At 45.5% G+C, this 12917-nt stretch overlaps 1 protein-coding gene across 1 annotated transcript in view; it reads left to right on the top strand.

Moving 5' to 3' along the window:
• Positions 1 to 12917, top strand: part of KCNQ3 (potassium voltage-gated channel subfamily Q member 3) — a 361701-nt gene that overhangs the window by 300530 nt on the left and 48254 nt on the right. Inside the window, exons 4-8 of the mRNA XM_017875181.1 lie at positions 340 to 430; positions 2112 to 2238; positions 5877 to 6049; positions 10613 to 10768; positions 11868 to 11978. Of these exons, the coding sequence (XP_017730670.1) occupies positions 340 to 430; positions 2112 to 2238; positions 5877 to 6049; positions 10613 to 10768; positions 11868 to 11978 (658 nt within the window). The remainder of the gene's footprint in view (positions 1 to 339; positions 431 to 2111; positions 2239 to 5876; positions 6050 to 10612; positions 10769 to 11867; positions 11979 to 12917) is intronic.

Consider the following 12917-nt stretch of genomic DNA (forward strand, 5'->3'; position numbering starts at 1 on the left):
ACTTGTGAAAAGTTGTCTTGACTTTTGGAATTTCAGCAATGTCCTCCAGTTTGGAACCAGATGATCTAGTTTAAATTATAACTAGCTGATTCTACTAACAGGCTGGTTAAGTAAAAGTATGTACATTGGTCAACTTCTGTCACCTTGTTTTGTCTAACTGGGATAATTGTTTCTGCCTGCCTTGCAGGTTTGTCATGAAGATTGAATGGGATAACATATAAAGCACATGTCAATGTCCAGCGGAAGTTGCAGCTTCATCCTGGAAGACACCTTTCCCCATCTTAGCCTCAAAGCAAGCATGACTCAAAGGTTTCTTGGTCTTTCTTTCTTCCCCTCTAGGTTCCTGATTGTCCTTGGGTGCTTGATTCTGGCTGTCTTGACCACATTCAAGGAGTATGAGACTGTCTCAGGAGACTGGCTTCTGTTACTGGTAAGATTGCATTCTGAGGTAAATGCTTCTGGTTGGGCTTCCACAGTGATGAAAAGGAGGTTGCCCTTGGGTACACTCCTCCCTGACTGGTTGCAGCTTCCAGTCAAGTCCAGGCCCAAGGAGAAGCAAAGTCTCCCTTTAGGCACTCCACCATGGGCACATGTGGAGTGAAGAATGGCATTCTGGTAAAGATTTGCTATTCCACATTAGTGAGAATGGGACATAAAGTCAAAGCAAAAACCAGTGCATGTTACTAAATTATAAAATACAGCTTCCCAATCCTCTAAAAGTTCACACAAAGGCATGTTTCATTCTAAAACCTCTCTCTGCTTTTTCTTCCTGGTATCCCACAATCTAAACTCCAAGGATCTCTCATTCTCTTCAAGGCCAGGTGCAGAATTCCATTTATACCTAAAACCTCTAAATCTCCCCTCCTGGGGCCTCCATTTGTTTTCACTCTCTGTCCTCCATCAAGTGGTGTGATGGAAACAGAGTAGGGTTAGAATTCTTGGGCAAGTCAGCTAATGTACCCCTGACTCTGTTTGCTCAAGTCCTTGCCCAAAATATATAAGGTCAGGTGAGCAGCAAATGCAGACATAGGCTGGGCCCAGCCTCAGTGCCTTGTTGAAAGGAGGCTCTAGCAAGGGTTTGCTGCTTCTGTAGCCACAGGACAGCACTGGTCAACTGGCCCCTTGAATGACCACACCCTTGCATGACTGGGAGTCAGCCCTGCCTCTTCAGGGCAATGCGGACTGCATGGGGTGAGGCTCCATCCTGCACACAGGGCAGTCGTGTGGCCCCTAGTTAGAGCTTTTAAAAGAGTGGAGACTTCTTCTCACACTGGGCAAGCCGTCAAGGCACCAGAGTTAGTACTTCCTTCTGAGAGCAGGGGTTTGCAACGGCATAACCCAGAGCTGAGACCTCAGTGTGGAATTCCTTGGAAAGCACCCAACTCCAGGAACTAGGCTCCAAGGATTGTTGTCAAGCAGCAGTGCCTTAGGGGGCCCAGGGTGGTCACAAAAGAGAGAGAAGCAGAGGTGTTGGTGTCTGATTATCAAGGGAGTTGCAGAAGGAAAAGGAGACCCTGTGTCCTGGAGAGTGCTTAAGCTCCTGGGCGCTGCTGCCTACCTACTTGAGCCTGAGATCCCTTCTTCTCCACTTCATAGCCTTGAAAAACTTGTTTAACTACTCTGTGCCCTGGTTTCTCAAAATGTAAGATGAGAATAATATTATCAAACACTCAGGCTTAATAACCATTAATCACAATTAGCAACACCAGGGTACAGGCACTGGGTGGAATCAATAGATTGTGTTCGCTGATATCTCTCTTTTCAACCCGACTGCACTTCTTGGGGGCTTTTCATTCATTAAAGGGACTTTTAAAATGATCTACTGGAAGAAAAACATAGAAAAAAGAACAAGCAATCACTGTGCCGGGTTTAGCAGCGTTAAGGACAGTTAGCACATCACAATGAAGATGGGAGGCCTCCAAACTGAATGGCGGTGATGGACCTGTTCTCCCCATTCACCTTCCCCGCCCCCATCCCCAGCCATCCATGCCAACCAGACAACCAGCAACAACACAGAAATGGAGTTCTTCAGAACTTCCGAATAGAAATCACCAGCTCCCGACAAGTGGGTCCTGGTTAATCAGTGCCTCTCCATATGCTCTTCCATGCAGGAGACATTTGCTATTTTCATCTTTGGAGCTGAGTTTGCTTTGAGGATCTGGGCTGCTGGGTGTTGCTGCCGATACAAAGGCTGGCGGGGCCGACTGAAGTTTGCCAGGAAGCCCCTGTGCATGTTGGGTAAGTCCTGACCCTGAGCCTCCCAGCCTCCTCAGTTCTCTTCTTTTGGGGCATTGTTTCTCTGAGAAAAGTTTAAGCAGCTATTCTGGGAAATCACGCGGCACTGTGGAGGCCTGCCCAGCCCCTGACACTGCCTGGATGAGAAAGGACAGTGTCAACCTTCCGGGTCCTCAAATTCCTCCTTCTGTGACTGGTCCTCATAAGGACTGCACAGGGCAAGGATTCTTAATTGGCGGTAGAGGGTGTCACTCTTGGCAACTGGGTTATGGAGCAGCAAGCAGGTTGCAGTCCCTGGACTAGTAGCACCCGCAGTCACTGTGACAATCAAAGTTCTCCACAGATTTCCAGACGGGTTGGGATGGAAACTGTAGGCGTGACACCATGACTGGCTGAGAATCTACTTCTACAGCATCACGTTATGTCCATTGTACAGAAATAGAAACAGAGGATCACAGAACTGAGTCATTTTTCAGTCATGCAGGAAAGAGCGGATTCTGTCCTAACACCCAGGTGTGGTCTTGCTTCTTAATCCAATGGTTGCTTTGAGAGGTGTCACTGGAATCCTTCCATTTGTGTGCAGGCAGTTTGATAGTAGAGAAGGTGGAAGCTCTCACCAGCCTACTGGTTCAGTGTGAACTAAAGTCCGTGGATTCACAGGACAAAATCTCCTTGAGTGATGGATAGGAGTCTTGGAGCTTCAAATCCATGGGAAGGTTGGAATTACAGGATCATAGTGTCAGGGCTGAAAGGACCTCAGAAGGCATTTAGTCCAACTTACCATCGTGTCTGATGCTCCAGTCCCCAGCAGCAGCTGTTAAGTGGTCATCTGGGCTCTGCTTGCGTGACGCTAGTCACAAGGTACTCACTACTTATCCGGGCATTTATCTTATTTTAACTCCTCTGACACTCTTCAAGTATTTGAGTCTAGACATTTTATTCCTCCTCTCCACTCCAGAAGAGTCTTCTTTTACCAAGGAACAATGTTATCAGTGGCTTCAACTTACCTTACATCATGCATTCTCAGCATCGTACTCCCTCTCCTCTGAGCATGCTACTCATTCTTCACTTTACTTTTGAAAAGTCATTCCCAGGACTGAACACAGTCGTTCAGGGATGGACAGCCAGTTCAGAGAAGAGCTGGACCATATCCTTTGTCCCAGGTGCCAGGCTTCTCTCCATGCAGCCTGGAGTTGCATTGTCTTGCCTACTCCCAGCTGAAATCTCTGCCCTATTCCCATCTACTGCTAAGGTTGGACTTATGAGGTTTGGGGGTTTTTCTCAGCATTTTGAATATATGGGAGGTATGTGAGTGAGTGAGTGTGTGTGTGTGTGTGCAATGTTGGAGGACTTTTTTGATGATTTTTTTGTATTTCTTCTCTCTTCCTTTGCCCTCTTTCAGTATCTAATCCCCACTTTTCTTTCTTTCCTCTCTCCTTTTCCTCCTTCCAAGTTTTTTGCAAGTGCAATACAATTAAGCAGACTTATTTTTCTTCTTTGGCGTGACCGATCCAAGGCTGACCAGAAGTTCTGAGTGTGTGGGTGGTAGCTTAATGATGGACTGTGCCCGCATTCAAAGGGACTCCTTCCCAGTTTGAGAACATCCCAACAGATGGAGCCCAGACCCCTGCAGGACAGGTGCATCCCCCATGGGGCAATATCCACTATTTTAAGATCAGTTGTGGTCAAAGAGATCCAGGTACCCCTCCACCCTCCCTGGGGAGATGAGGCTGGGCCTCAGTATCACACGGTCCTTGCTTAGTGTTGCCATGTTTTCCAGTGTACTCACATCCACTTCGTCCATAATGTGGCCCTATGGGAAATGTTGTCTTTCTCTGTTTTAGAGAAGAGTGTGGTTATCACGCCCATGAACATGATGGCCTTCATACTCGAGGCAGCCTCAGACCCTGCCATTTTGAGTAAAAATGGTTCAGAAATGCCTCGTGGAGCGTCTTGACCATAGTGTTTACTACACATCTTGGCGTTCTTTTGTTTTCTCTACAAGCGTTATAGATGGATAGTTTTGCACAGATAATCTGAGAAGCCTGGCAAATAATGCAGATGTATCAGTATCCAGAGGTTTGACCTCTAGGTTTTTCCAAAGGTCAGGTACACCTGGAGGACACTTTAACAAGGTAGGAAAGACATCAGCTTTTTGGAAAATGTGACTTGATATGAGTTGAGGAGGTTATTCCAAGCTGAGAGACCAGAACACACAAAGATATGGAGATATGTGCTCAATGAACTACAAAGGCTTCTAGCAGATTCCCAGGAGCCAGATCACAGAGGGCTTTGCAGAGCTTGGACTTTTCCCAGTGGACAAATATTTCTTTAAGTGTATTTCCTGGAACCCTTGGAGCCCTTGCAAAAAATAGTTCTGTGGTCAAAATATTTTGGGAAAGACTATACTTCACTTGTATAATTGAGAACCACAGTGTATATCTGCAGATTAAAGACTCTGCGAAGCCCTACAAACCCCATAAATATGTACAATTATTATGTTTCTATTAAAAAAAGTAATGACATTGAAAATAAATAACACTAATAATTTTTTAAAACCAACTTAATGGAGTTTTTCTCCAAATTTACTTGGCCATGTGGTCCTTTTTACTTGGTAACTCTCTGCAGGAAAGTAGGGTGATAATTGATATGGGAATTGACTACAACAAGGAAATAGAAAAGAGAGCAGTTCCTCCCTCTTCCATACTAGATGATTTGATGTCAAGAGCCTACTTAACCATCTCAAGTGTCTCATCCCCTTGTTCCATCTCTGAAATGTCTGTAGTGGACATGTTCATGCCATCTCCTGTTACCAGCATCCCACGTCATGGGTGAGCCTATCTTCTTTCTACAATCTACCCCAAGGCCTTCTCTCAAGCTTAGGGAGATCACTGGGCCAGTTTAGCTCAGATGTGTGGGGGCGTTGACAATGCTATGGATGACCCTCAACCAGCAGGAGGCAAGAAACAGATGTCCCAGCCTTCCGTTTTTCAGATGGATAGTCTTGGAAAATCTGTCTGCAGCTCAAAGGACTCAACAGTGACCAGTGACCTTGATAACACCCCCTTACATTGTGTGTGTGTGTTTTTTGTTGTTGTTGTTGTTTGTTTGTTTGTTTACATTCTGTCTCTCTTTCTGCCATGACTTCTGCTTCCTAAGATCATCTTCCAATAAGTTACTTGAACCCAAGTTCCTACCTCAGGTGATACTTTTAGGAGAAACACATATGGAAACAGTGTCTGAGTGTCAGGCTTCATCTCCATAGACTGAGCAGTTGCAGATCTCCTCTGGGGGCCCCAGAGTGAATCTCAAGGACCACACTGCAGGGGGCCTTGGTGAATTGCTGCTCTGCAGCCAGCATTAAGGTGTGGTAGGCCTATTTCCAATCCCAACCCAACTACTTCTGGCCAGGTGGCCTTGGAAAGGCACTCAGGCTCAGAGCTTCAGCTTCCTCATCAGTGACGAGAGAATAATCTCACTTACCATGGGTGGTTGGTGGCAAGATTCAACAGCAGTGCTCAGATTGTCCTACTGCTTGGCGCATGCTGATCTGCCAGCAAACAGCACCTGTGATGATGCCAGTGCTTTCGCTTGACCTTCCTTTCCCTCTTTCCTCCCACTCTGTCTGTCCTCTCTCCCAGACATCTTTGTGTTGATTGCCTCTGTGCCAGTGGTTGCTGTGGGAAACCAAGGCAATGTTCTGGCCACCTCCCTGCGAAGCCTGCGCTTCCTGCAGATCCTGCGCATGCTGCGGATGGACCGGAGAGGCGGCACCTGGAAGCTTCTGGGCTCGGCAATCTGTGCCCACAGCAAAGTAAGTGTGATGGAGAAGCTACAAGACCACATGGGCTTCCGACCCACCTGTGCCCTTCCATGGCATCCCTTCCTTTACAGTGTCCCCAGAAGGCAGTCATTCTGCCACCCTTGATGATAACAACAAAGAGCAAGAGGAGGAGGAGAAACAGGAAGCGACTGGGCTGGGGTGGGGGGATGAGCAGGTGTGGTGCAGGGAGCAGGAACAGGTGGAGCTGAGCTTAGATATGGGCTCCACCATATGCAAATGACTTTGGCCAAGTTGCTCAGCCCTCTTTGGCCCTCAGTTTTCTCACTTTTAAAATAGGGATGATAATGCCTATTCCTTGAGAGGATGGAATGAGCTCGTTCAAGGCCACATGCAGTGGGAGAAAAAGGCTTGGGAATCACACAGGCTGCTTTGAATCTGAACTCTGCCTCTGTGATGTTGAGAATTTTTTGTGCCTCGGTTTCTGCATTTATAAAGTTAGAATAAGAATGCACTGACCTCATAGGGTTAGGTGAAGATGAAATGAATTGATATGTGAAGAGCACTTAGAAGGTACCCAGCTCATAGAGATTGTCCAGTTGCAAGCATTATATAAAGCCCAAAGCACAGTGCCTAAAACTTAGTGCTTGACAAGGACTAGCTCACCTCATGAGTCAGGCACTATTGCCACCCCGTTACAATGATAAGGAAGAAAACATAAAAGAGGAAGTACCTGCTCCAGGTCACGCAGTGGGATATAAACCATAGCAGTCCACTTCTAGGGTCTGTGTCCAGTGGTTTCCTGCTGGCTATGGTGGTGCTCACCTCTCCCAAGTAGATCAGAATCCAGGAGGGGTGGAACTCAGTCCATTCCTTTTCCAGAGCCCCATGTGGTTGAGCAGGTATGGAACCCAAGCAGCCAGAATCCAGTTCATTTGGATTCATGGTACTGCCTGTGTTTCTTTCCTATTCTTAGCCCAGGTCTTTGGTAGCACTTTGTTTTAATCTAGCTGCTTTAACTGGATTCTGGAGGAATGAAGAAAAACCCCTATGTTCTGCTCAGGCAGAAAAAAAATCCCAAGAGGAGAAATCAGAAGGCGAAATCCCTGGGATGCATGTTCTTTGGGGGTACAAAGCCAAGCTTAACTTGCTTCCCAAGAGAGCATCATTTTGCACCCACCATGGCAGGCATAATAGATGCTGTTGTTGTCCCACCTAAGTCCCTTTTAATAGGAGCCCTGTGACCATTTCCTCAATGATGACATGCAAATGTGTCACTAACACTGAAATCCCTTTCTCGGGTTCTGTTTCTGGGGAGCCAGACCTGAGGCAGTGAGCCCTGGGCAATTTGACATTAAGGAGCTTAGAGTTTTCCTTATGCATGTTAACGTGACCATGCCACCTGTAGCTGGACACCTCCAAAACATACCCACACAACCTCTGGTTCTTCTGTCTCAAGGATGCACCAAGATAACATCGAAGGGGTAGTGGTTTCCTATGAGATCGCATCTCAGAGTAGAATATGAGCTTGAGAGTCAGACAGCAACTTGGCTCAAAATTCAGCTCTGCCACCTTCCAGCCAGAAAGCTTAAAGATGTCATTCTATTTTTATGAGCTTCCTCAGTGGTAAAAATGTGAATCCTCCTGGGTGCTCATGTGAGAAAAGGTGCACTTAAATGCCTGGTAAGTCATAGGTGTTCATTAATAGTAATGTTTGTTATTCTGAATATGTTGTTCCTCACATGCCATACATATAAGTATGGACATAAAATGCAGTGAAAGGATAAAATACCTGGGAATCTTTCAGCTTGGAATGCAATTTCTTGCCATCTGTATTTTATTTTTCATCTGTGCTGCTTCTGGCTGCAGAATCATTGAGGTCAGAGCATCCTTTACAGGCCCTTCTCTTCCTCCTGACCTTCTATTTTATCTTTTATCAAAGGACATGTTAATAAAACCCCTATGGGTTCAGCCATAACCCGTATCCATGGAGCTGAGTTGATTCACAGTTCTGGTCAACACTGGTGCTAAAAATTGCTGGTTTAGGCCCTTGTGCTGTGTTCCTCCAGATTTTAACAGATCCCCAGTGCCTGCTGGCTTTTGCCATGTAATTACCAGAGACCATTGGAAGTTTGTGATGCAATTCCTCAGTAAATATGGTCTTGCCACTGCAGCCAGACCCCAGTGAGGCAGATACTCTTTCCCAGGAGTGGGAAAAGGCTCTGGAGCAGAGTTTTCTGCATACAAACTTAGATTTACAGGCTCTTGTTAGACTCCAAAGTACATGTTGTGAGTCCTCCTGAAAGCCTGTGCTACCAGAGCTGGGAGGAAGCTCTTCCCCAAGGGAATCACCAATTGTACTGGCAAATGGACATTTATCAATTCATTTCTTTATTCATTTCTTCATTGTACTCTGGGCCGGGTTCAATGGCTGACTCTTCTGGGCACTCAAAGATGAAGTGTGGGAGGCTCTGTTGCACAGGGTTAAACTTTCAAAGTTAATGCTTTCACTAGAGGATAGGTCAGGTTCTTCTCCCAAAATAAATGAGTCCTAGAGCTCCCACCACCCAGCACAAAAACCTAGACATCTTCTGGCTCACACTGTATCTGATGTGTGCTGGGAGGGCCTCATCCATCTTGAATATGAGGACTTGAGTCACCAAAGCAGGGGAGAGGAACCTGGAGAATCCTGCAGAATGGATTTAAGGGGCAAAGAGGGATTCACTCTCATCACTTTCCCATATTGGCTGAACCCCAGTACCTTAGCCTCAACTTGACTGCAGGGGAGCCTCAGCAGGTTCAGGAGCTACCTGTTGGGGAACAGTCACAGGTTCTGCCACAGAGCTGCTGACAAAACTTGTATAAAGTCAGAATTATTTGGAATAACTGCAAAGTAAATGACTGCAAAGTACAGAATTAGGACCCATTTTCACTCCTTTTTGGTGACTGTTATACCATCCCTTATTAATCTAAACAGTCAGTTTTTATGTGCACACAGAAACAGACAACTATTTCTTTGCTTAAGTGCTGGATGAACCTTCTGACTTGCATTTGGGGGCCAGAGGGTATGAAAAAACATATAAGCAGTAGGACCACACTCCACAAGCAAGAGGCTTACGCTCAGGCAATCACTGGGGAAGGACTTGTCCGTGCACCTTTCTGTTCTCAAATTCCCTGCAGCATAGAACCTCGCTCATCAAAGGGAATGGCTGGCTGGGTTGCCTGTGTCATCTAAGCAAACCACTCTGCTATAGAACAAACTCACACAAGTACAATGTGTGTGTGATGCTGTGGGCAAGGCTAGAGCATAATAGCAAATGATAATAAAATGTTGGAGGCTTGGAGAAGTATGTTTAGAAAATGGGGAGGGAATAAAGGAACCACAGCTGAACTCTATCTTTCATTGGGGGAGCAAACATTAGAAAAATTTCATAGTGGAGGTGACATGAGTCTGAAGATGACTCCATGCTCTTTGGTTGGTCCCATTGCGGGAGGGCTATTCAGACTGCAGGACCCATGTGAGCCAAGTCCTGCATGGAGGCAGGAAGCAACCCTGTCAGGAAGATTCTACTGGCCCAGAAGGGCCAGTTGACTGACCGCAGATGGTCAGATATAGGAAAGATACCAATGTGAACAACTTTGTTCTCTGAGATGACTCAGCAAGAATGACAATAAATCTCCATATTGTGTTTACCCATAACCTTGCCTTTCTTCCTGCCCAACCTACTATGGTAAACCTTGAAACTGGAATAGGATGAGAGAAAGAGAGAAAGTTGGAGCTGGAAGGAGCATTAGGTCTTGTCTCCATTAGGGGTTTTGAAACTTCATTGAAGTTTCCATCCATACCATCCTGACTATTACTTAGCACTTTTCATTAAATCACCTTACTCTTGTTTACTTAGTCATATGTCCTAGTCTATTATGTGATAACATCCGTGAAATTACAGGCTTTATGCCTTCTTTTGCTGCTTTTGCATATGCTCTAAATCAATATTTAATGTAAAGCTGCATTTCAGCAGTGGTACACATGACGATTTCAGGAACTCTGTGGCTCTGTCCCTTCATGTAAAAAATGAGGATACTAACATTTAGGAGAAGAGGAGAATTTGCCCATGGCCACACCATAAACTGGTGTCAGGGCTGGGTCTCTGTCCACAGCCCTGTCCACTATGCAGTGCTGCCTCTCGCTTGCTGCTGCTTTCCTGGTTGTACTGAGCTTTCTCCTTGCTCTACACAGTCCTGCATAGACCTGAGTCTCCTGAGTCCTGAGCCTTGTATCAGAAGAAGCAGCCACTTCCTCCTGCCTTCTTGCCTTCCTCTGAAGCCTCTTGAGCTGTGATATTGAAGTGGCCCTAAGTTAGAAATCTTCCTCTCCTCTTGGAGCCATATACTTGTTCTGTTAATTAATGATGAAATAACTACCATGTTACTGATCCCATTTTACAGTGATGGAAGATGAAGATCAGAGAAGGTGAGTGATTTGGGCACAGTCACAGAGCTGGTGAACTTGGACTGCAACTCTGGTGTGTCTGGCTCCAGCATCCACTCAATGACTCCCCAGTGACCACTTTTCATGTCCACTGCTGATTCTTTCAGGAACTCATCACTGCCTGGTACATCGGTTTCCTGACACTCATCCTTTCTTCATTTCTTGTCTACCTGGTTGAGAAAGATGTCCCAGAGGTGGATGCACAAGGAGAGGAGATGAAAGAGGAGTTTGAGACCTATGCAGATGCCCTGTGGTGGGGCCTGGTGAGTCACTACCTTGGAGGCCAACTTGGGATTGACCATCAGAGTCAGAGAGAGGTGGAGGGCATCACGTGAGCATGTTCAGCCAGGCAGCTGCATTCTGCAATCAGAAGTAAGAGCTAGACCTGTTTCAGCTTGGAACCTGCTGACAGGAGACCCTCCTTCATGGTGTGCACTTGGAATTGACTTTTCTCTAGCGTTTATAAGAAGCCGGGGCTTGGAACAGCCTGGTTACATGGTCGTTTAGGGACCTAGTCTTATCAGTCATAGGCTATTTTCAGCCAAGCCATGCTTGTGCAAACAAACCCAGTGACAGATACACATGTGTGCTCACACAGACCTGTGTGTGCACAACCCTACACCCACAAGGACACACAGTACTTAAGCTGGCATTCACTGAAGGCTTACTTTGCTCCAGAGCATGTCTCTGGGTGCTTTACTTTCACTAACCTACTTTAAACTCAAACAACCTCTATCATTAGCTCTTTTTAAAAATAGGGAAACTGAGGCATAAAGAAGTTAAGTAACTTCACGGTCTTTCAGCCAGTAAGTGGCTAACCTGGGATTTGAAGTCAGACAGACTCCGGAGGCCACACTGTCAACTGCTCTGATAATCGTGCCTTTCACATGCAGGTACACATGCATAAGTACACGTATACTGATAACATAAACATGTAAACACACACAGGAATATACTAAACACACCAGAATAGACACATACACAGACATTAGACATGCACACATGTATATACAATACATACAAATATACCCACAAGCTCACATATATTCACAAACATGGCTATACATAAAATCACAAATTTGCAAATATACACACACATGAATGCTCGTGTATATACACATTTGCAATTATTGAAATATTTGTTGACTGACTGACTAAGGTAGGAAACCCTTAACTTATCAACAAGTCTCAAGGCATCCATACAAGGTATTAGGTACTTGGTGTCTTTTCTCCTAAGGGAACCTTGTTATAAATGCGAGCATTGGCCAAGCTGATAGAGAGGCTTACAGGTAGAGCTCAGTTGACATTTTCCTGAAATTCCTCTCCATGGGGTACTCCATGTCTGAACTCTTCTCTCTTCAGATCACACTGGCCACCATTGGCTATGGAGACAAGACACCCAAAACATGGGAAGGCCGTCTGATTGCTGCCACCTTTTCCTTAATTGGCGTCTCCTTTTTTGCCCTTCCAGCAGTAAGTACCTTTGATATATGACATCCCCAATGTGACGTGCAGGACCCCTTACCGCCTGGCCCCAGCTCAACTTTCTAGTCTCATCTTCTATCCTCTCCTACCCTACCAACTCCCTAGCCATTCCCTTAAGCATGATGACCCTGCTTTTCTGCCATGGGCCCTGCTGCTTTCCTTTGCCAAAAATTTCTTCAAACATCAACTCCTCTTTCAATGCTGCCTTCTTTAGGCTGAGTTCGTCGCTCTGGGTGTAACCCTGGGAATATTTATCTAAAGGAGTTTCTGGCCTTATGCTAGGATTACACATTTCCAGATCTGACTCCCCCAGAAGACTGTGAACTCCTTGGGTTCTGGGATTATATTTTTCATTCATGCATTCCCAGTGCCTTGCACAGAACAGGGCCTTCATTTATGTGAGCTCCTTTCTCTTGTCCTGTTACTTACTGGCTTATGTAAAAAATACATTTCTCTCAAGAATAAGCCTTGACCTATGTATGATAGAGTAACTTCCCCAAAGCCTGGTGTCCAGATATGTAATAATAATGAAAACAGATTACATTTGTTGAACACACTATGTGCCTGAATCATGCCAAATGCTTTACCCACATTATTTCATTTAATCTTCATGGCAACATTATGGGTTGGGTGCTGTTTTTATATCAGTTTTTCAAATGTGAAACCTGAGACTTAATTGGGTTAGTAAATTTTCTACAGTCACAAGGCTATTGGGTTGTAGAGCCAGGAATCGCAAGTCCACTGGTTCTAAAACCTGGCTCTTAATCACGAAGCTTGAAAAAACTTTCAAGTAACAATCTCCCTGCCACCCACTTCATCTTCCATTCTTTCATTGGCAATGTTCTTTCTCTATTCACAGACCTACCTTGTCTGATTTTTTTTCCTAAGCTATTTGACCTTGAGCAAATGACCTTCCTGAATCTCAGT

This window comes from Rhinopithecus bieti, unplaced genomic scaffold (assembly GCF_001698545.2).
Source record: "Rhinopithecus bieti isolate Rb0 unplaced genomic scaffold, ASM169854v2 scaffold_7212, whole genome shotgun sequence".
Taxonomy (NCBI): Eukaryota; Metazoa; Chordata; class Mammalia; order Primates; family Cercopithecidae; genus Rhinopithecus; species Rhinopithecus bieti.